At 56.2% G+C, this 23,245-nt stretch overlaps 4 protein-coding genes across 4 annotated transcripts; all 4 read left to right on the top strand.

Moving 5' to 3' along the window:
• Positions 1–613: 613 nt before the first annotated feature.
• On the top strand, positions 614–2,212 carry LOC127038434 (protein S100-A2-like). The gene is made up of 2 exons (XM_050931043.1): positions 614–760; positions 1,934–2,212. Exons 1-2 carry the CDS (start codon positions 614–616, stop codon positions 2,096–2,098), a joined length of 312 nt encoding a protein of 103 aa, XP_050787000.1. The 3' UTR covers positions 2,099–2,212.
• A 1,400-nt stretch (positions 2,213–3,612) lies between these two features.
• LOC127038435 (protein S100-A4-like) lies at positions 3,613–6,581 on the top strand. The gene is made up of 3 exons (XM_050931044.1): positions 3,613–3,692; positions 5,080–5,238; positions 6,133–6,581. The coding sequence occupies exons 2-3, from the start codon at positions 5,095–5,097 to the stop codon at positions 6,295–6,297; spliced, it is 309 nt and encodes a 102-aa protein (XP_050787001.1). The 5' UTR covers positions 3,613–3,692; positions 5,080–5,094; the 3' UTR covers positions 6,298–6,581.
• A 5,335-nt stretch (positions 6,582–11,916) lies between these two features.
• Positions 11,917–13,196, top strand: LOC127038440 (protein S100-A5-like). Its single transcript, XM_050931052.1, has 2 exons — positions 11,917–12,219; positions 12,856–13,196. Exons 1-2 carry the CDS (start codon positions 12,082–12,084, stop codon positions 12,997–12,999), a joined length of 282 nt encoding a protein of 93 aa, XP_050787009.1. The 5' UTR covers positions 11,917–12,081; the 3' UTR covers positions 13,000–13,196.
• A 766-nt stretch (positions 13,197–13,962) lies between these two features.
• S100A6 (S100 calcium binding protein A6) lies at positions 13,963–16,759 on the top strand. The gene is made up of 3 exons (XM_050931051.1): positions 13,963–14,080; positions 15,322–15,483; positions 16,542–16,759. The coding sequence occupies exons 2-3, from the start codon at positions 15,346–15,348 to the stop codon at positions 16,683–16,685; spliced, it is 282 nt and encodes a 93-aa protein (XP_050787008.1). The 5' UTR covers positions 13,963–14,080; positions 15,322–15,345; the 3' UTR covers positions 16,686–16,759.
• The last annotated feature ends 6,486 nt before the right edge of the window (positions 16,760–23,245 follow it).

Here is a 23,245-nt window from a genome sequence, read left to right as displayed (position 1 = left end):
GTTTCCATTCAAAGGCCAATGTTGGGTTACCCTCTAGACTCCTCAAAGAGAGAGGGATTGACCTCAGAACTGGTAGGCCGGGCTGGGGGTTTCTGCCTTTCCTGACTCCGCGCTGTGCCCTCGAAGCGGCCAGCAGGCCCGGCTCCTAGGCAGGGGCATGGCAGGCAGCTCTGCACACTGTTCTCTCCCGCACGCACTGCCCCTGCAGCTCCCATTGGCCACAGTTCCTGGCCAATGGGAGTGCGGAAATGGTGCTCGGGGTGGGAGCAGCGCATGGAGCCCTGTGGTCTCCCCGCCTAGGAGCCGGGCCTGCTGACTGCTTCCGGGATGCAGCGCAGAGCCAGGACAGGTAGGGACTATCCTACCTTAGCTCTGCAGTGACGCCAGCCAGACTTTTAATGGCCTGGTCGGCGGTGCTGACTGGAACTGCCAGAGTCCCTTTTCGACCAAGTGTTCCATTCGAAAACTGGACACCTGGCTCCCCGGGTCGGTTCCTCTATACACCTCACCCAAAGGGCTCCCCATGTTCTCTATCTCCCCAGTGGGGGTTTGGTCTCTGCTAACCCACCTGCTCTGCTCCTGCCTTTCAGCACCCCCCCCCCCGGCGTCAGCCATGGCAGTTCCGCAGACCCTGCAGCAGGCGCTGGCTGTGCTGGTTTGCACTTTCCAGCGCTATTCCAAACAGGAAGGCGACAGATTCACGCTCAGCAGAGGGGAGCTGAAGGAGCTGCTGGAGAAGGAGCTGCCCAGCCTGGGAGATGTGAGTAAGCTCGTGGAGGAAGCTGGAACGGAGCCGTTGGGATGAGACGAGAGCAGTCTCCACCCTGAACCAGTTACAAACCATGAATGACAATAATTCCCAGCACCTAGAGGCCTTAGTTGCACAGACCCAGCAGGAGAGACAGTCCTGGAGCTCACAGTCTGATAGACCCAGGGTGGGAGGGGAAACAGGCATAGAGAGGGGAAGTGAGGTGACCAAGGTCACCCAGCAAGTCAGTGCCAGAGCCGGGAAAGAGCCTAGTTCCCTATCCACTAATCCAAGCTGCTTCTTGACTTTTTTTCATTTGTTTTCAACGTTTCTTTCCTTGTCACATGTACGAATCCCCACCAGCTCCTCCTGAGCCCCGGGTTTCCAACCCAAAGCCTGGACCCTCTGCCACTTCAGCGAGAAGAGTGACCCTGGTAGCAGTTGACAATAGTAGGCTGTTATCCTCCATGGGGACCAGCCTCTGGACTGGGACATGACGATTTACACCTGCTCCCCTGGTTCTGGCTTGGACTGGAAGCAGACCCTGTGCGTTGCTGTACAAATGCTGCCCAGCGACCATGCGCCAGTGCTGGGCTATCACCCGGGGTTACACCAGCACTGAGGATAGTTTGGTCCAATTTCAGTGTCTTATGAGTCAAGTTTGCAGGATGAGATCAGCCCCTTCTGAATCTGGCTGGGCCTGTGAAAACTGGGGTGGTGGTGGGGGACCAGCATTTCATCACAGGGCAGAGGAATGGTAACTGCCTGTGACAGTGAGCAGGGAAAGGTGTCGAATTTCCACAACGCGCTCAGGACGGACATTTCTTCCTACGTTCATTATTATGTAGGTTCCGGTAGCACCGAACGGCCCCGCGTGTGATCCAGGCCCAGTGAACCAGTGCTTTACAAATGCATCGGGAGAGGCAGTTCCTGTCCCAAAGAGCTTGCAACCTAAACAGACTAATTATTGGTCCTTTATTACCCCTGGGGAGTAAAGCTCAGAGTGGTTTACCCAAGGTCCCTCACAGAATTGGTGGCAAAGACAGGACTTGAAGGTGGGTCTCCTGAACCCTAGCCTACTGTTCTAACTATTAGGCCGTCTGTCCCATCTGGCCGTCACTGAGTTTGAAAGACTCCTGAGGGGGTTTCACTTGCCCCGTTACTCATCTTCACTCTTGCCCCTAGGTACAAGTGAAGGAAGGTGCCTTTGAGGAACTGCTGAGCATCCTGGATGCTAACAGAGACAGGGAAGTTGACTTCCAGGAGTACATTCGCTTCGTGGCAGTGGCGTGCACCTTATGCCACGAGTTTTTCTTGGACTCCCCTGTGGTTCTGCCACGTGAACAATAAACCCACCCCTGCTGGGGCACCGGCAGCTGGTTTTGTGCAGGGCATGAATACAAAGTAGGAGAGCAAAATTATAGGTCTGGCAACAACCTGGGAACCTCACACTGGGAAAGGTCATGGTGTGTCAAGGATTGAACTCACGTCTACCTGCCCCAAATACACAGAGCCAGTCCCTTGAGCTAAAGGAGAAACGAGCAGCAGCAGAGCATTGTTTGTCAGTCCTGGAGAGGAGGGTCATGAAAGGCAACCGGGGGTTCGTGAGGCATTGAAAAATGTATTAGGCTACAGCAAAGCAAATCTCCTTTCCCTACTCCCAGCTTGCCCTGGTCCAGCCACAGCCACAGAGATCAGTTATATTGGCTTCACTGACACATCATTGAACTCTTGCTTTCATAGTTAGTGTGTTGGGGAGGGGGGTGTCATATACATTTGTGACTGAATGAGAGATTGCCAGCCTGAAAATGTGGAGCAATGCTGCAGTACAGGGTTTATGACACATGGTTGAACTGAGCTGATTGCATCCAGCAGAGGGCAGCAGCACTCCAACCCAAGAAATTGTCAAGCAGGATTAAGTTACGCAGCCCTGAATTCCACCACACAGTCCTTGCAGTTATGAAATATGAATAATTCGCATCTCATTTTAGTTAAATAATATCATGAGCTGGGCTCTGGAGATGCACCAATGTTTCCAATCCTGGAGGTATTTTTGCCATATTTGCCCTATTCAGAATTGTTTGCCATAAGCATGGAACGTGTCCAGGGCTAACTGCTTAGTCAGGACCAATTCCTTCCCTTGCAGCAGGGTGAGACATCTCTGGGTTTTCTTTCCTGATGGTGGGTTTTCTTCGCTTGTCCTGTCAGACTGGCTGGTTTGAAATATTAATAAAGATTTGGTGCTATCCTGGGTGCGGTGACTGCTCAGTGCGTGGTTGGTCAGGTCCCCCCGAATGAACATGTGAGCGCAGGCAGTGTGGAAAATGGCTCCTAGCTGGGGACGAGTGGGACGAGAAGACAGACCTGGCGCACCGGGCATGCTGACCCTAGGGTGAGGGAGGCCTATATAAATGCTTAGGCAGCGAGGTGGCAGGTACATTTCACTTGAAGCTGCAAAGTGACGCAGGTCTGACCTCTCCGTCACCACACAGAGCCGGAGTGTACTGGGAAGGGATTTGAAGATGTTATTTTCCTTAATTCCCCCATGCACCCTTTGTCCAGCCCTGCTGATTTTCCTTCCCCCTCCTGCCGCTCCCTGGTCTAGCTAAGCCCAGGAATCAGGATTTCATGGCTGTGTGGCTGATGGCTTCCCCTACCCCCGCAGCCTTCCTCTCTCCTAGCCCAGGATGAAAGTCCCTCCTTGCCAAACAGCTGGAAAGCATCATCAAAGGGCGGGGATGGGTGGGTGATGGTCCAGGGGTACCCATGTTCTCCTGCCAGCCGTCTGCAAAGAGACTCGCACTTTCATTGGCCTCTTTTTAATTCGAACCCCCCCAAGTGGGTGTCCCTTGAAGCTCTCGCTAGGGCTATAAATACTGAGCCCTGTCACTCAGACTCACTCCGGCCTGGCCTTCCCTTGCTCTTCTTCCTGTTTGCTGCCTGGGTAAGTTGGTTTTCTGCCAGCAGTTTGAATTTCGGGTCTGCCTTGAGGCACCATGTGTGGGGGCTCCCCTGGGCAATCGGCGGGGGTCTGGCTTTGAGGGCAGCAGAGCCAACGGTTTCTGTGAGTCAGCAGGGAAAGCCAGTCACTAACTCTGCAGCTCCCGAGCAGTCGGACTTTATTTCAGAGGCTGCGTTTTGCAGCTGGCTGCTTGCGCTGCTCTTCTGCTGCAGATGTGGGGCAGCCGAGCCTCTCCAGACAGTGCTCCGCGGGCTCCAGCAAGGGCCAGTAACTGTCCCTGTCACTCCAGGCAGGAGCCAGGAATCAGCTCTTGCAGCAGGACTCAGCCAAGGCACATGGTGTGGCTGGACAGTCCCTGCTTCCCAGTGGGGCTTTTCTCCTCCATCCCCTGCTGCCACCCCTCTGTCCCCAAGTTTTTCCCCTCCTAGCCTCGGGGCTGGTATTCGGCATCAGTGCCAGAAGCCAACGCCCTGCCCGTGGAGGCGGGAGGCATCGGAAGGCAGGAAGGAGTGACACATCAGTGTGCCCTGCCCGGGGGGCATGTCACTGGGCTGGTAGGGCCTGATGCAGGATGGAGCCTGCTCTGGGGCAGACCCTGGGACAGTCGGTGGAGTCACCTTGGACTGAGCCCAGTGCGACGGAGATCAGGAGCTGCCCCTCCAAGTGGCTGACCCGCTCCTGAGTTAGTTCTAGCCGAAGGAGGGCGTGACTCCCTCTCTGCTGGGACCGGTGGGACATTGCACTGGGCTGCTGATGGAGGCAGATGCCACCCGCATGGACGTATAATTAGCCACTTTCAGCACCTTTGTGGGCTGAGCGCTCAGGTCACCGCATGGGCTGGTGATGTTTAAGTGATCGTAGGACTGGAAGGACCTCGAGAGGTCGTCTAGTCCCATCCCCTGCACTCATGGCAGGACTAAGTATTATCTGGACCATTCCTGACAGGTGCTTGTCTGTGAGGCATAATGCAGGAAGAGGGTTATCATTAATATGTGGCTTCTGAAGGCCTGATTGGCCATAAACACCTCCCGGCCAGGCTGTAGTCCTACATGGTGCCCAAATCAGTGGAAAGACAAGACCGTAGCTGTGCGACGGGGTCACAGATCCCTGTGTCTAGCTACCTTGTCTGTCTGCATCCCGTTACCACCGGCTCCAGGAGGCTCCCAGTTATGAAAACAGAAGTGCCTCGCCCCATTGTCTGGCTTAGTGTCTCTTTCCTCGCTGGCAATGCACAAGTAAACCCACGCAGGCCGTGCTAAGCTCACTCATTCTGTCCTACAATTTAACTTCTGTGCCCTGGCCAGGCTGGTTTGTGCTCCCCGGTGGGGTGGACCCCACCTCTAACCAGCATCCCTTGTCTACCTGTCAGAATTGCTAGCGGTGCATGATGGCCCGGCCCCTGGAGCGGGCTCTGGACACGATGGTCTCCACGTTCCACAAGTACTCTGGGAAGGAAGGCGATAAGTTCAAGCTCAACAAAGCTGAGCTCAAGGAGCTGGTCACGAAGGAGCTGCCCAGCTACATCAGCGTAAGGGCAAGGGAGGCTCGGCTGGGAGTCTGGGACCATCCCCGTTGGGCTGAGCAGCGACCTGGGAATCCGGTCGGGCGTGTTAACCTGTGGTGGGATGGGACCAGCCTGGGCCAGGCTCCTGACACGTCACAAGCTCCAGCCAGGCGAAGAGCTGGCTAGCGATGTTCACGGGACGCAGCAGATAGACGGGGGAAGTCAGTCGGTGCTATGTTCTCTGCCAGTCCTGGCCCACTGCTGTGGCCCAGGGTGTGTGCTCCCATATCTCTCAGATACCCTGGGAAAACGGAGGCCCTGATCCTGCCATTGGGCCCATGTGGGTGGCTCCTTGTGGGAGGCACTGACGACAGTGCAGCCTAGTGGACGGAGCACTGGAGTGAGACTCAGGAGACCTGGGTTCAAAACCTGTTGGAGACTGGGGAGGCGTCATTTCACCTGTCTTTGCCTCAGTTTCCCTGTCTGTAGAATGGGGCTAAAGATACTGACCTCCCTGGCACAGCACTCAGAGAGCTGGGGATTGTTACTGGGGTGTGGCAGGGTCCTTCCCACACAGACGGGGTTGGTATTAAAGGTTCCCTGGCACCTGCCCCAAGGGCCGGGGGGTTAGCTGGCTGGGCCATAGAGATTAACTTGGGTATTTATGTTCTGCCTCTTTCAATACCCTTCCCAGTTTTGGCTGCATGTGGGATCCTCTGCGTCCCAAGCTGCTCAGTGTGCACTGCACAACGAGAAGCTGCTGATGCCAAGAGATGGCGGGAGGCTGCTCCAGGCCGTGGGAGCTGCAGAGGAGGAGGCTGTTGTGTTAGGTCAGAGGAGTTGTCCACCTGGATACCAGCTCAGGAACCAAGCTCTTTAATGCAAAGCTCCCTTTTTATCTTCCTCTCCCCTTGGCAGAAACAAACGGATGAAGCCAGCTTCCAAAGGCTCATGACCAACCTGGACAGCAACCGGGACAAGGAAGTGGATTTCCAGGAGTACGCGACCTTCTTGGCCTGTGTCGCCATGATGTGCAATGAGGACTTCCAGGACTGCCCTGACAAGATGCCACGGAAGGTGTGAAGCCAGGCCCTGGATGGCAGTAGGGAACAGACAGCCAGAAACTCAGCTCCGGGGGCAATATCTGGGTTGTCTCCCTGCCGTTCCCTGCTGATAGCGCCTGTCCCCTCCCACAGCCCCTGCATTAGAAGGCTGGTGTTCTTTCAATAAAGGTTGCTTTAAAGAAGGTCCCTGGTGTATTTTGCAAACAGATGTTTTTTCTTGGTGCCCAGATACCATGCTGATGGGCAGATTCTTTATTGTCCAGGGTCACAGGCATGAATAAAAATAGAACCGTGGCTGATCCTGGCCCTCTGAGTCTGGTCTGGTCTGATGTATAACAGTGACAAAACATGAATCCTGCAGAACCCCATATATTTCCTTTCCTCTCTGTTGCTTTGTCTGCTGAGCTAACAGCAGAAAGAGCTAATGGTCCTAGAGCCTGGGGCACATAGAGGATAAGAACCTACTACTTCTACCAGCTAAGAGAATTACTCCTTTAGCTCGTGTGGTAGGGGTCTCTGCTAAAGGTCTGGGGTTAAAACCCTCTGGGTGACCCATTATAAATGCAGACCCTCATTTTTCAGGAATATTTGGTGTGTGGGGGCGTTAAACTCGGGGTGTGAGCCGAAGCTCACTGCTACCCATGGGCCTCTCCCCCTAGATCAGGCCCTCAGTGACTTTACAGCATATGGAATAAGCAGTGGCAGCCCAGGCCCTGAAGCCCCAAGAAGGTGCAGACAACCCCAGTGGCTGGTGGGGAGCCAGGCAGAGCTGCCCCTGGGGCTGATGGGAGCGCCGCCTGAGTAAGGACCTCAGAGTTTGGCCGCACAGAGAGAACAGCGAACGGGCACGGATGGGCTGAACTGGGGTGGGCTCAGCTGGGATAAAACAGAATTTGCTGCATTTTCAGTGGGTTGCAATAGTGCTGAGCATGGGGCATTCCCCAGGGCTGGCTCTTGTGTGATGTGAGGCCAGCTGTTCTCGGAGCACCCCAAGCCATATCGGCTTCAAAGGCTGGAGCAGCACCCCAGGGTGCACTGGGGAGAGAGGGGCGGGTAGGAAGTGGAGATCGATGTTTGTCAGCTGAAGCCAGTTAAGATCCCAGGCCCATGTCCCAGGATCGTGGCTCTTCCTGGATCCAGCGGGACGGAGGCGCCCGAGGCTAAAACATCAGCCCCTCCTGGCACAGGCCGTCTTGTCCCGGGCTCCCTTGGGACGGAATCCTCATCAGCTCCCATGTTACTCCTGCAGGCCCCTCCTTTTCGGAGTCTGCTGCTCCAGGAGTCGGGACACCCAGCCTGATGGGACGGGCCGACCTGCCTCATCCAGGGTTCTGGGGGGAGGGAGGAGTGCCTGCAGCATGGCCAAGCCGGAGCGTGAAAAGTCAGGAGATTTCTTTTTACAAATAATAAACACAGGAATCTTTATTTGTCTTCTGGTCTCAGAGACACTAGCAGCCACCCTTCCAGCTGGTCTCTGCAGCCAGACGGGCTAGACACCTGCTTGTGTTGTAGGTGGAAGCTGGGATTCACAGGTGATCACATGATTCCAGCAGCTCGTATCTTTAAGAAACCCTGCCCCAAATCACAAGACTCCTGATCAGGTTGCAGGAGCTGGCAATGCGGCACGGAAGTGTCCTGCCTGAGCCAGGCAGCAGGGACAGATGCCCCTCGTGATTACTGTGCATTTGCAAAGCACGCCAAGCACAAAGGCTTGATTATTCTATCCAGAGCCATCCGCCCACCTCCCAGATCACATGACACCTCTTTGAGTCCTGTCACAGTCAGGACAGGCTGAGAGCCCCCACGCCTCCCAATTACACACCCGGGGCGGACTCACCATTGATGACTCCAGCTGTCATTTGCACCAGTGCTCACAAGTGGGTGTGCAAGGCACCGTGCCGACTTGGCAGTCTCGTGCCCACTGCTGCAAACAATGGCAGCTGCAGGACAGCAATAAACCTGGCCCCGAGGGTCTGTCTTCATGGCAGAGTTACCCCAAGCTCTCACCCTGTCCACTCACTTCCGTGGTGCTTGCAATTCGGCCTAGCTGGCTAGCGGGGTCCAAGCCCAGGCTCTCCTTCCACTCGGGGTGGCAACTGTAGGCTAAGCCACTGGCCTGCTGATAGTCCTGCAATGCCTTCCCACGAGTCCCCCTGTCCTGTGCCCAGGAGGATAGACAACTTCTCCCACAATCCCCTGGGAAAGGATCAGAGCGTCTCCGCTTAGCACAGGATATGGCCCCCGAGGTCCCGGCTGGGCTGGCGGCACATGCAGGAGAGCGCAGCCCCAGCGAGGACACGGCCGCTGGGGCAGGGCTGGCACCGAGGCATCTCACCCCCAGGTGCTGATCACCCGGGCTGACTCTGCAGCTGAGCCTGAGTGTGGCGGGAGCAGAGAGAGGCCACGGGAACTGTGAGTGACGGAACGGCCTCCCCCCCAGAAGCCCCCCTTTAGTCGGTCTTCCCCCTGCAACACGTCTTGCTCCTCCCCAGAGATCGGACGGCCACAAATTCTCCGAGCTTGACTCTGCACTGAGCACCTGCCCCCCCAATCTGCTATTGCCCCCCTTTTTTCCTCCCCTGACCCTCCAATTCGCTCTCTGCTCTTCCCTTCTTGCCACAGCCCTTTGCATCGGCCAGCGACCTTCATCGCTGGAGCTCGTCCCAAACTTGCTCCCAGCCTGCGGCTGCTAAGCAACAGGTCCCCTGCCTGCCTATGCATCCTGCTCACCAGGAAATCCCCTGTCGCCACAGGCGCAGGTGCCAGGCAGCAGCTGCTGCCGAGGAAGTGGGCAATACTGCCCTGGTTGTTTCCTTTAGCCCTAGGCCCAGCCTGTGCCCATATAAATGGGCTGCTCCACGCTTGGGTCTGGGTGGGATCGTCCCCCCAAGCGCTGTCAGCGAGAGGCGTCGCCCGAGTCACTGCACGCCAGGGGCCGGCTTCTGCTAAGCGAATCTGGAGTCACTCCTCTGGCTTGAGTGGAGCCACTCTGGATTGACACCGGTGTAACTGAGAACGGGACAAGTCAGAGGCTCTCCTGGACAGCGAGTGTGGGGTCTGCCCATCTGACCCGCCTGCCTGGGCCATCCCAAGAGCAGGTGCAGGAGAATTCAGATCTGAGTCCAAGCGACACCTGGAGAGCAGCGGGCAGGGAGGCAGTAGGCAACTGGGATCCTGGCAACAAGGACTGCTTCCATTGGTCCTCTTGCGTGCGAGAACCCAGGGCTCCCTCTGGGAGCTCAGAGCGTATAAAAGGGAGCTGCCTGCCCTGCTCAGGGCTCTCTGCTTTTCCCTTTGCTCTCAGCTTGGTAAGTTGGTTTTGTTTTATAACATTGGCTGTTGTGGCCTTTAAAAACCAGACTCTCCAGAGTGTCGCCTTGGTGGGTTCTCTCTCCCTCCCCTTGCCAGATGTGCCGCGCCTTTGGCAGCATGCCCAGGCATAGCAGATCCTCTCTGCAGCTGCGCACGCCCCTCCCTGGCACACAGCGTTAGAAGGCCCTCTCACCAGAGGTGCATGCCGCTTTCCAGATGTGCACACCCCTCCCTTGCAGGCCCAGTGCTGAGGGATCCCTGCCACAGCTGTGCAGACCTCTCTCCAGATGTGCACCCCACCCGTTAGTCACAGTGCCAGGAGGCTGCCTCCCTCCAGCTGTGGCAGTTTTTCTCCAGGATGCGCGGGCTGAGCTCCAGGGGATGCTGGCTCTGAGATGCTTCTGGGCGTTGGCACAGTTCTCCCATGGCTGGCTGCTTAGACATCGCCTGAGCTTACCTGCTTTCTGGCTGGTGCAGGCACAGCTCCGGCTCCTGAGTTAGGAGATAACGTCGGTGCTGCGCTGGTTACGTCGCTAACATCTGGGGGTCCCAGGGAAGGTGGCTTGTCTCCCTCCTTTGCACACTCAGTAACAGCACTGGCCTCATCCAGCGGTGCCCTGCTGGCTCCATTCCTGGGACCCTGGTTCCAGTGGCCCTTTTGGACTCTCTCCCTCCCAACCGCTCTAAAGGAAGCTACTTTTCCAAGAGCCACCGGGATTTTTTAAACTCGTTGTGGGAATGTTGAGATTCCCAGGAGGAATTCCTGGCCTGCTATAGCAGCAGTTTTTCTGTTTGCCTGGATGCTCTGTGGCTCATTTTCCAGAGGCCGGGTTGGCCCTGAAGGCTGGGGACACGGTGGCATTCCCCTCCCCCAGGCACTGGATATGCTCCAGAGTCACCCCACTTCTTGGAGATTCCTGCCTTGTTAACTCATCCTGAGCTTGGCTGCTTCCCCCTGCAGGATCTTTGCTGCTGCCCTTGGTTCCTTCTGTCCTGGAGAGATTTGCAGCATCTGAGTTGGTGGGATTTTCATTGGAAGGGGGCGGGGACCAAGAGAGTTAGGAACCCAGATTTGATTGGAAAACAACAAAATTTGATGCTGAATTCCCTTAAATGCATTTGAAATTCCCAGTCAGTAAGACCCGCCTGCTCTGGTTGCTCGGGTGAGTCAACAGAACAGCTCTGCATCTCCGGGCAGGGCCTTAGCCCCAAGATGCCTGGCTGCACACTCCCTGTGGCTAACTGCTATTGCAGGTCTGGGCTCTGTCTATGGCAGCACAGGCAGCCGGCAGCCCCAGAAGGGACTGGATGCAACCGGCTTAACCACCTTGCAGCCGCTTCCTCTAATGCAGCATGTGGTTGGCCACTCAAGCTCCATTTCACCCTGGCTCCCTGTGCCATGAATCAGAGCTCCTTCTGGAGCCTGCTTGCAGCTCACACGCTCTACCCAGGTACCGTGCACAGCCAGGCAGATGGTGCAAGCACTGGGCAGAAAGGAGGAGGTCTGATGACAGGCGCGTACACCGTGGTGGTGGAGCCACGTCCGTCCCAGGGTATTAGTGAGGTCTCAGCTTTTACCGGACCAACTTCTTGTCTCTCTCACCAACAGATGTTGGTCCAAGAAAAGATGTTGGTCCCCCTCCCTCCCTGCAGCTGGTCTCTCGATTAGGACAATGTGGCATTTTACTGCTTCTTCTTAGCATATGTGCAACATGCTGCAGGTGGCTTGTGACTGGAATTCATTAGCGTCCCCGGCTTGGGCTGGGTACTGACAGGGAGTGCGACATGAATGCTGATCCGTTCCCCCAGGTGCTCTCTAAGGGACCCTCCCTTCCAGGGGCTGGATGCACAGGTCCAGGTGTACACATCTGGCTGGTTGGGGGTATGTGGGGTGACATTCCTGAGCCAGCATCTGGGACTTTGGGGTGTGGGTGACAATTCTCCAGGGAGACCCAAAGCCTGGTCTGTTAGCAATAATCATCTCATCTCCCATCATAACAGGCGCGGGTTAGCCACAGAGCACTTGAAACATGCAAATCGCTGGAGAAGCATTGGTACTGCTCTGGGCTCTGCATTCACCCTCAGCCCAAGAGCATCGGAGGAAGGGTTGGCTCGTGGTCAGGGCGCCGGGCTGGGACATGGAAGAAGGGTTTGATTCCTGGCTCTGCGGCATGTGACCCGGGGCAAACCACTGACTGGGCCTCTGGCTCCCACCTGTGACATGGGTTTTTTGGACCCAGGGGCCCTGAGTTTGGTGGGTCCTACCCAGAAGAACGAAGCGATTGGCTGGAGGGCACTTTGAAACTGGAAAGTGCTGTGTGGAAAGCTAAGTATTAATGCTGCAGGGCCCGTCTCTTCATTCCCCCTCTGCCCCACCACAGCCTGTCTGCTCCTTGCTCACGGGGCTTGTCTGCACAGTTCTTCCCGTGGCAGGCGCTGCGAGACCTTGCCAGGCCCTGCTCTCTCTTTCAGACGAGTGTGGACGTGTGCCATGGAAACACCTCTGGAAAAGGCCTTGGCAACCCTAGTCTGCATCTTCCACAAGTACTCAGGGAAGGAAGGTGACAAGATGACCCTGAGCAAGGGGGAACTGAAGGAGCTGGTGAAGAACGAGCTGGGCCTGGGGGAGGTGAGTGCTTCGGAAACATTTTGGGGGGGCTGAAAAATGAGGAATTTTTGGGATCAAAATGAGCATTTTGGTTCAGATCAAACTCTCCTGGGTTTCTCCTCAAACAGATCAGATTTGAGATTTTTGCAGAACTGAAAATTTGGGTTTTTTCCCCATCCAAAACATGAAAAAAAAATCCACAGGAAATTTAGGGGGAAAATACAAACATTTTTCAAAGTTTCCCCTCAAGGTTTTTGGCCCAACCAAGTGGTCAGTTTGATCTTGTGAAATCAGACACGCGGGGTCTGATTCGCAGATCCCCTGTCCCTGTGCCTGGGGGCCGGATGCCTTCCCCGGGGCTGGATTTGGCCTGGTATCTTTGCCTACTGTGCTCATTTCAGGCCTGGGGATTGTTTTCTTCCCCAGGAAGCTTTGTTCCCATCTAGCAGCTGCCCGACTGGGAGGGAAAGTAACAGTAACGTCTCCTCTCTGTTCTGCGGCATGGTTAGCAGCAGCCCAGGATCGAGGCTCCAGGGTTCACTGCATCATTAACGAACCAGCTTACAATAAAGGGAAAGAAAAACCAGCCCCTAGCGCCAGTGCAGATCCCTGCAGGTTTCATCTAGACCGTTTGGTTTCTCTCGCCCTTTGCTGCAGAGGATGAAGGAGGGCGGCATTGAGCAGCTCATGAAAAGCCTAGACCGGAACAGCGACCAGGAAATCGACTTCAAGGAATACTCGGTTTTCCTGTCCACCTTGTGTATGGCCTACAACGACATCTTCCGGGGACACAGCAAGTAGCTGGAGGGCAGTGGGGGCTGAGACCGGGCCCCAGAGCCCCTGGCTCTGGACACTGTCCGGCTGCTTTCAATAAAAAGCGTTTTGTCCACAGTTCTCCCAGTGTTATGTGTTTCCTGCTGTCCAGCTGTCCTTCCATCCACCCTGCTGTGCCATCTGTCCAGGCTAGAATATCTCGTGCCAGGTTGCAGCTGAAGTGGGTTTTTACCCACGAAAGCTTATGCCCAAATAAATCCGTTGGTCTTTAAGGTGCCACTGGACTCCTCGTTGTTTTTCGTGCCAGACAGACCTCTTTTCTCTTCACCTGTCTGTCCAACCATTCCCCACGCACGTCTATCTAGCCATCTAGCTTGCAATCTCTCCGGGGGCAGGGGCTGGCTCTCTGCGTCTCTGCAGCCCCTGGTGCAATGGCCCAGATCCTCGAGTTATTTAGGTGCCTGACTCCCAGTGGATCCCTGTGAGGATGTGGGTGGGGCCCTGACTTCAGTCACGGCCCCCATGGGCACCTGTAACTGTAATAACAACACACCCTGGGCCTTGGCTGGTTTCCAGGGTCCCAGGAGGGAGCTGGGCTGGGAGATGACCGTCCTGCGGCCGGATGGGCAGCGCTCTGGGGTCAGGGGTGTGTGTGTGTGTGTGTGTGAATTCCCACCACTCTTCATGGGGGTCCTGTGGGTCACGGAGGGCAGCCCCCGGGTGCTATCCTGGCTCGCTGGTGCCCCTGGCTCTGGGCCCAGGGGAACCTGCAGGCATTGCTGATCGCACCTGGCTTTCCCCACCCCACCCCGGCACCCGCCTGCTGCAGCAGAGCTGGGCTAAGCTGGGGGCGGGGAGCTGGATGAGGCTGGGAACAGGGAGGGGGCCCCGGGCCCAGGACAGGGACTATTGGAGGCACCCACATGAGTGGGCGGGGCTACGGGGCTGGGGGCGTGGCCTCCCCAAGCCACACCCATCCCTCTCTCCGGGGCCGTGGGCAGGGTTGCTGGGCTGGGCTCCGGGCCGCTATATAACGGCAGCCCGCGGGCGGCTCCCTAACCCCAGCCCCGCGCCTCCTTCGGATCCGCAGCCCGCTCCCTTGTCTTGGGTGAGTCCGGTTCGTTCCTCTCCTCTCCTCCCGGCCCGGCTCGGCTCCGGCCGGGGCTGCCCCTCCCTCCACGCAGCTGAGCCCCGGGTCCCTTGAGCCGGGGCCCCCGGGTTGTGCAGCCCCCACTTTGCCTGGGGCTTCCCCGATCCGCGTTCACACGCTCCGCAGCTGCGGGCAGCCCGGGCTCGGCTCGGCTCGGCTCGGCTCGGCTCCGCGCCGAGCGCCTCGCAAGCAAAGAAGCGGCTGCGCCCGGGATCTGCGCGCCTCTTGCGCGGGTTCTGCGCCCCCCCGGCCCGGCTCGGTGCAGGGAGGAAACCTCCGCCTGGGCGGGGCTGGGTGACTCAGTCTGCGGCCAAGTCACTCGCGCCAGAGCCCAGTGCGCAGGGCTTGGCGACTCCTTGCGGAAACGGGGGGGCGGGGAGGAAACACTGGACACCCCCCCGCTTTATACCTAGACTCGCTGTACAAGCGGGGTCCGGCCCCCCTTGCATGGAAAGAGGCCGGTGGGTGGGGGAGGAGGCGGGCTGTCTGAATCCCCTCCGCCCCTGCTGCTTAGACCCCTCCCGAGTGATGGAGCTGGGGACAGACGGGTGGGGCAGGTTTGGCCCGTACGGAAGGAAGGACACAGACCTGAGACCAAATCTGCCCCTTGGTCGCCCTCCTTTGGTGTCTCTGGCCGTGCCACGGAGCCCCTCACCCTGGGGTCTGGTCACCTATGGCCTTTCCTCTTCCTCTGACCTTCCCCATGGGGCTTTGGGCTGAGCTCAGCCCTGGGGCTCACCCAGCAGCAGGGAGGGGGCAGCTGCCTCACCCAACGCCCACGTGCTCAGGAGTCTGTCCGCTGACCAGTGCCTAGCAGACCAAGCCCAAGGTCCATGTAAATTTGAGCCAATCCCTCCATCTGGCCATTCACTCTGTGGGTCCCTTTCCCCGGGCCCGCTGTCCTCGGCTCCCTCCCTGGGCCCTGAGACAAGGAGAAACTCCTCTCCTTTGTTTTTCTGGGAATGCCACGTTTACGCGCCTCTCCTGAGAGGTGCTGGGCGGGAGGCCAGGTGAAAGGCCCCAGGTGCCTGGAGCGCTCCCTGGATGGGAGGCCGTGGCTCGCAGAGCAGAGCCCTCTGGGGCTGAGTTAGGGGAGTTCCCCAAACTTCCCAGCTCCTTGGGCTTGCCAGCTTGTCTCTCCCCCCAGTTCTGGTGGTTCTGTGTCCTGGCCTTGCTCACCAACTGTGTTCTCCCCTCAGATCTACCCACCCAGCCCTGCAGAGATGGCATGTCCTCTGGACCAGGCCGTCGGGCTCTTGGTCGCTGTTTTCCACAAGTACTCGGGAAAGGAAGGAGACAAGAACACACTGAGCAAGAGGGAGCTGAAGGAGCTAATCCAGAAGGAGCTGACCCTCGGGGCGGTGAGTGTGGCTGGAGACAGGGTCACAGGTGTTTGAGGCTTTGCAAGTTGGACTTGGTGAAAATCAGCCCCCAGAAAAGTCCATTCTCTGTGCTTATTATCGTTGTAAGCACATAGTGACCCAGGCCAGCTCCCTGTTGGTTGCTGCTGGCTCTGCTGTGAGTGAAGGAGGCACGTTAGGGTTGTTTGCATTACGTTAGTGCACAGAGGCCCCGGGCAGGGTTGGGGCTCTGTTGTGTTAGGTGCTGTAAAAACAGAGCTCCTGCCCTGAAACACTCACAACCTAACTAGACCAAGTGTAGGAGGGCAAGAGGCTGCAGAAAGTCAGAGCTGGGACCAGAACCTGCATCCCCAAGTCCCACTCCAGAGCCCTTGCCCACAGCCCCTCCTGGAGGTCTTTGCGGCTCTCTGTGAATGCAGAAATATTGCAGCCTGTGGCCAGAGCCGCCTCTTGTTCCACCCCCTGTGCATCACAGACAGCTACAAAGGTGGCAAATCTCCTCAGCTAAGAATTCCCCGAGCGTGGGGGTAGATCTAGTGTAGTCTGCTCCTGTGTCACTCGCTCGGGGAACAAGCAGGGTGAAGGGGGTGTTTGGCCAGAGTGCCACTGCACTCCAGCAATCCCCAGCTGGCAGAGTGCCCCCTAGGAGCCTTATGTAACTGCCCCCAGGATCAGGGGGCTCTCAGGCTCCCTGCTTGGCGACACTCAGTGTGTGCTGGGCTGTTCGGGTGTGTCTCTTGCACTTTGCACAACAAAAAATGACATGACAAAACTAACATAGTCATAGAATGGAAGGCGGGAACAGCCACCAGATCGTCTAGGCAGACTTCTTGTATAGCAGAGGCTGCCAGCCCCCTCCCTTCTCCCACCCTATCCCCAGCACGCTAAACCCAACCACCAAAATCTCTCCTCTCATAGCAGCAATTGTGGGCTGGGAAAGGAGGCTTCTGGGAAATGTTAAACCTTGCACCAGTGTAACCCCACCCCCAGTGCACCTGGAACCTTGACTGTCCCCTCCCTGGGCTGTGAATGGCTTCTCTGCTTTCCTCTGGCTCTAGAAACTGAAGGATGCTGAAATTGTTGGGCTCATGGAGGACCTGGACCGGAACAAGGACCAGGAAGTCAACTTCCAGGAGTACGTCACTTTCCTAGGGGCCCTGGCCATGATTTACAACGAGGCTTTGGTGAGCTATAAGAAGTAGACGGGATGAAGCAGCATGCTGGGGAATGGCCCCGATGAGTCACTGCGTATCCAATAAAATTTTGTTTTGTACATCGCTGCTGTTGATGAGACTTGTTTTTGTAAAGCTCAATAAACATCGTTGGTTTTGAGAGGGTTTCAGGAGCTGGGCTCCAGGTGGGGCTGGGACGAACCATTTCCACAAGGGGTCGGTTTAATGGGTGAGGGCGGAAAGTCGGGAGCAGGGGATGAGCAGCAGGGAGACGCTGCAGCACTTCACCTGCCTGGGAGGGGTCTGAGTATCACAGGCACCAAGCCAGGGGGAGAGAGGGCTTGTCTCTAGACTGGCAATCCAGGGGGTGGGAATCCACCCCATGCAAGCCTGGTGCAGACTTCTGGGCACCCTGCTGACATGTTCAGGTTTAATGCCCTATGAGCGAGTCCCACGTCAGCGAGGACGAGGTCAGACACCCTAACAACCTATACAGGCACATCAGCAGGGGGCACGTGCACACTCCGACCATGGCAGGCTAGAGTCACACCCCGGCTCACAAGCCCTGAGCCTCCGAGCGAGCTGGTCTCCACAGCTGGGCCTGTGAGATGCAGGGGACTGTGTGGGGTGGGTCACGCAGAGCTGTCCAGCCCTTCTAGCGAAGAACTGCAGAGAGATGCTGACCCAGCTGTCTGCCTCCTGCCCAGACCGACCCTGCCCTCAGCAGCCACCCCACAGGGATATGGAGGAGGCTGGAGCCTCTGAGAGCCCCAGGGTTCCCTAAGCACTCTGCCCTACAGGGCTGCAGCTAGTTAGATGCCCTGGCATGCTCTGCCCATGCAGAGAGATGAAATAGGAAGCTGGTGGCTGAGCCTGGTCTCTAACCACCAGGCTCCCCAGTTCCTGTAACATTAGGGGAGGATGTGGTCGCTCCACCCTTGCAGCGCAGCCATGTCAGCGCTCAGGGGAGTGGGTGGGGCTGCAGGTGTGTCACCATGGCAATACCTGTGAGGCACGGCTCAGCTCACGCACCTGGGGCCGTGTCAGGTGATGGGAAGAGCTATTCATGGTCTGAGCAGGAGTCCCGGAGCCATTGAGATCCGGTGCCATCCCAGGGCAAGAAAAGCCACTGGGTGCTGCTGACAAACCTTCCTTTAAAGGGGCCCTGAGCCCCCTCAGCTCTATAGTCCTGACTGCGCAGGATGCGGTCCCTCCTGGGCAGACATGGGTGTCGCTCTGGCCGTGTTTGGCCCCAGTGGGCCCATCAAATGAAGGACTCATTCCTCTCTGGAATGCTGTGCTGACTGGCTACACCTGATACCGTTGTACATGGTGGTTATGTCTAGTGACAAACTCTTGATCTGCCTCCAGCCACCCCCATCAGCTAGTGAGTAATATGCCCCCCCGGACTCTCCCACACTGTAGCCCTCTGGGCCAATCCAGAGTGACCCCTAGGGTTATGTATTTATCCTGGCTGGGCTGGAGCATTTTGTATTGGGCAGAGAGCCAATCTCGCAGAGGGAGAGAGGTAGTTCCAGCGTAGCGTCACTCGCCCCAGGGCAGAGGAGCCGTTACCAAGAGGGATATTAGGGCTGCACAGCAAGGAAGCGCTTCCTGCTAGTGAGACAGATGGTTCTTGTTTGTATGGCAGGAGAACTGACAGGCCCCAGCTAAAATCAAGGGCTCGTCCTGCCTGCTGAGGTGTGTGCACGCCCAGAGTATGAGCCAATCCCGTCCCATGTCGTGAGGTGGTGGAAAAGAAAATGGAGATACAGAGACTGGAGCAAGGGGCAGAGCCAGGCTTAAAACCCAGGAGGCCTGTGCCCCTGGCCTGCCCTCGCTGCACTGCTCCCCTTCTCAGGAAGGGGGAAGAGTTAAGCATGGGTAATTAACGACTCTAATTTCACAGGGCAACTGTCTGCCTGGAAAGCTTGTGCTCAGGGGCACTGTAGAGCAGTGGGTCTCAATTGGGGGTACGCATACCCCTGGCAGGGGCACTGGGACAATTTATACAGTGGGGGAGCTGAGAGCCATTGAACCAAACTGTAAACTTAGCGTACGATGGAAATCACTTCCAGCCAGGGGTGCAGCAGCCCCCCTAGTTCCAGCACCTGTGACCCCCGGGGTATGCAGAGGTCTTCCAGGGGAGACGTCACTTCAGTTAGATACATGCCTGGTTTTACAACAGGCTACATGAAAAGCGCTAGCGAAGTCAGGACTGACTAAAATGTCATCCAGACAGTGACTTGCTCAGACTGTTCAACGCGCAGACGTGTAAGTAGAAGAGTTATAGTCCAGTCAATTTATTTGATAATTATATGGTCGAAAGGCAGCCATTTGCCAGTACTAGCGGCTGTGACACTTCTGTCATTTTAGGTCTGATTTTGTAAGCAAGTCGTTCTGAAGTGAGATGAAACTTGGAGGTGCACAGGACCCATCAGTCTCCTGAAAGGGGGACAGTATTTTGGGAAGATTGGAGCCACTGGTGTAGCTAACAGAACTCAGCAGCGGCACCTGCAGGACAAACCGGCTCACTACAGAGATGGGTGTCCAACTTTGCCGGGATGCACTTGCTCGATTGCCCCTTAGAAGTTAATTTTAACACCACTGGGGATGCCCGGAAGCTCCTTGGGCCTGGTCCTCTGCTCTGCTGAAGTCAGTGCAGCAGCCGAGGAGCTAGCCTGTGCCATTGTGGGCTGGCCGGAATGAGTGTGTTTGTGGTATTCAGGTTTTAGTTGCTAAATGAATAGTTATCAGACAAAAGACACTAGAGCAAAGATTGCAAAGGTGACTGCTAAACCGCTGGGGTAAATCAAGGCAGCTCTATTGGGGCGGCGAATTCTCAAGGTTGCTGCGTGAAACCCGGCTGCCATGCGAACCAGCCTCCGTGCCAAGCCGTGCAAACAGCTCAGGATGTGGTTAGGAGAAAGCCAGCGTTGCAGCGCTCGGACACGCCACATAGCCACACACACATTCCTCCAGGACTGCCCTACTCGGGAGGATATTGGCCGTGCTAAATGATCCCCGGAGCCCCTCAAGCAGGTTCTCAGCCTCTCTCACAGCTCATTTTGCACAGTTAGGGCTTCAACAGTGACCCAAATGTTGTTCCAGCAGGAAGCCTCCTTCACTGACACCAGAGCCAGGGGTTCCAGGCACTCAACGTTACCAACCAGCCAGCCGAGGTCAGAGATCCCAGAGTGACGCGTTCAGCACACACCAGGGTTTGTTTGGTCTTTGAAATTGGCCAGTGGAGACACATCTCACTGTTCACGTACACGCACCATGTGCAGGGAAGAGCAGCATGGTCAGGCCTCTGCTTCTTAAACAGCGAACCAGAGCAGGAATGAATGAAACACATGGGCGTGAACGCAGGCCAGCGGGATAACTAGGGCGTTTAAGTGATGCACACACAGTGCTCTGGGCTAGATCCTCAGCTGAGGTCAATGGAGCTGCCCCACTGACTTACCCCGGCTGGCAGCTGGCCCTCTGAAACAGATTTGTCCCAAAAAGTAACAAGCAGCTATGGGCCAGAGAGATAGAGCTAGGCTGCCACTGAGGATCTGGTATAGTCGCTCTGCTAACCTCCAACCAGCAGCCCATAAACTGTTACATTGTTGCCAAGTTTTGTGTTTTGGTATTTTTATTTTAAATCAGCAGCTCCTGGAGTCCTATGATTACATGAGAACTGTCTTCTTCTTCTAGCTTTAGTCCCAACTATATGGGAGTGGGTCTTGCGGCCCTTCTTTGCCATTCCAGGTGGTCTTGAAGCGGTCCCTCGTTAATTCTGTAGTTAATCACATTTTTTGTATGACATCTACCCATCTAGTTTTGGGTCTTCCAACTCTTCTCTTGCCCTCTGCTTCTAAGTGTAACACCCTGTTTCCTATACATTTTTCCACCCTTCTTTTCATAGATCCAGACCATCGAAGCCTGGATTCCTGGAGCTTTTCTATAATTGGGGCCACCTTCACCCTTCCCTGGATTTTTGTTCTGAACGTGGTCCGGCCTTGTAACTCCAAACATCCATCTTAACGTTTTCATTTCCACTGTATTCCTGCTCTGTTCTTCTCTCTTCCTCAGTGCTCAGAGTTCAGAGCCACAGAAACGGCAGGACTAATTACACGAGAACCTCAGCTTTAATTAAAAAGAAAGAGGTTTCTAGTCCTTATTGTTTCAGAGAAAAGCCTGAAAACAGGATCCAAGTGCACCTGGAACCTCAAAATCCAAAGACCCCTCCCCCACCTCCCCAAGTTGTTTTTTTAAAATCTCATGATTTGGAAGCCAGTGTGATAGTTTGGGTGCCTCATTCATGAGTTTAAATGTTTGGGGTTGTCAATATTGTAAACACATTACCCATCCATCCTCCTAGATCCTTATCTGTCTATCCATCCGTCTATCCTTCCTTCCCCCTGCAATCTGTCTCTCTCTGTATACACCCATCAGCCATCCTTCCATCTCCTCACCACCTGCCATACCTTGTTTATATCTGCGAGAAATCAGCTCCCCCAACGCAGCCAGGACTCAGGAACCGCAGGCTCAGAGGGAGACAGGCTTCGGGGGAGACATGCTTGCTGGAGGGAGCGGGATTCCATGCTGCAGCAGCGCACAGCTGCATGGGGGATTGTACAGCCTGGCCTGTGTGTAAAAAGCAGCCAGACTCTTGAAATCCATTGAACCTGGCCTATTGCAGCATTTAAAGAAAAGCAACAACCTGAAGTGCCCGCAGGTGGCAGGCATGAGACAGAGCTCCCTGTGTATACAACAGGGGTTGGCAACCTATGGCATGGGTGCCGAAGGCAGCACGCGAGCGGATTTTCAGTGGCACTCACACTGCCTGGGTCCTAGCCACCGCTCCGGGGGGCTCTGCACTTTAATTTAATTTTAAATGAAGCTTCTTAAACATTTTAAAAGCCTTATTTACTTTCCATACAATAGTTTAGTTATACATTATAGACCTATAGAAAGAGACCTAAAAACGGTAAGGTGTGATTGGCACGTGAAACCGTAAATCAGCGTGACTAAATGAAGACTCGGCACAGCACTTCTGAAAGGTTGCGACCCCTGGTTTACAGGCCCACGTGGGGAGTGGGCTGTTAGCAGTGGGGTGTGTTCACGGGACAGGCCACGAGATGGCAGCAAAGCTATGGCCGGCGTGTCCTTGGCGTGTACCAGGTCGATGGAGATCCACACGCTCTTGTGTGTTAGGCCATGTGGGGACTGGTTTCTTCGCTCCAGGTAGCACCCTGTGTTGGGACAGCACATCCCTCTGAACGCTGCCGGTCTGCAGGGTGGGTGCATGGCTTCTGGGCAACCAAAAGAGGCCCTGACAGAGTCCCAGAAGCTGGAGGGCTCCATATCCCTAGCGGGCAGGGTAGATGATTCTCCCTTGGTTCCATGCGGCAGGGCGGCTCTGGGCTTTGCTTCCGCAGCCTCTCCAGGGAGCGGTCGCCAGCGTCCTAACGCGCCACTCATGTAAATAGACTGCAGCGATGCAGGGTGCGTTGGTGGGGCCAACCCAGATGCCACCAGCCGGGAAAAATAATTAAGACCCATTGGAGGTGGAAGGAGCTGACCTCCGGATCCTGGTGCCTCAGTGGGGAGAGAAGCAAAGTACCTGGGGGATCGCCTAATGAGGGGAGGTAAAGTTGCTAATTAAGGGCTCATTGTTTTTAGAAGCAGCAAGGTCCTGAAACCTCCAAAGGAGTCAATGCATGTCAAGTGCTGGGTGCTGGCTAATTCCCTAGTGTAGACAAGGCCCAGGAGTGGATGGATGATGGTCTATATGTCCTTGGAAGAGGTAAGCGGGAAGGAGAGAGGGGCTGTAAATGATCAGCTGCCTCCTGAGCACCCCTTTGTGGCCTGGGGTGGACTGCAGTGCCCTGCCTCAGTTTCCCCTTGCTTGTGGGGAATCTTCCAAAACTGCTGTGATGCAGTAGGGACTGTCTGTGTGGGGAGTGGGAGAGCAGGGGAGGACTTTAGGAGATGGACGATGCCAGAGCCTGTAACCTGAGCTAGGTAAGGGAGGGGAAAGGTCAACACCTTTGCCCGGGAAGGGGACAAAGGAAGGGAGTGGCAGGAGGGAAGCAGTTTGAGTTTGGGCTTGGGGCTGTGTGGGTGGAATTCAGGGTATCCTAGCTAGGATCCAAGCACCCTGAAAGCCCAGAAGGACTCGGTGGAGGGGTCCTGACTGTGCCTGCGAGCCCTGCTGTAACCTGTGTTCCTGTTGTCCAATAAACCTTCTGTTTTACTGGCTGGCTGAGAGTCACTGTGGGTCCCAGGAAGAGGGGTGCAGGGCCGGACTCCCCCACACTCCGTGACAACTGGTGGCAGCGGCGGGAGATACTGCACCCCGTGGACGGCGCTTCCTGCAGTAAGTGACTGGGGAGCAGTAAAACGAAGGGGTGGTTAACCCCTGGGAGTGTGTGCCCAGTGAGAAGGACTTTGCAGTAACAGGGTCCCCCGGGGGATTGCAGCGAGCGGTCCCAGGGGCGGAGGAGTCTGCAGCTCGACCCTGGCAGAGAGGTGGTGACCTCAAGAAGGGCTGGTGCACTAGGGGTCCCCCTGGAAACCGTGGGGAGCGGCGAGCACCC

Source organism: Gopherus flavomarginatus, chromosome 20 (assembly GCF_025201925.1).
Source record: "Gopherus flavomarginatus isolate rGopFla2 chromosome 20, rGopFla2.mat.asm, whole genome shotgun sequence".
In the NCBI taxonomy this organism is placed as follows: Eukaryota; Metazoa; Chordata; order Testudines; family Testudinidae; genus Gopherus; species Gopherus flavomarginatus.
The sequence above is the reverse complement of the archived record's forward strand: the minus strand, read 5'-3'. Positions and strand labels throughout refer to the sequence as shown.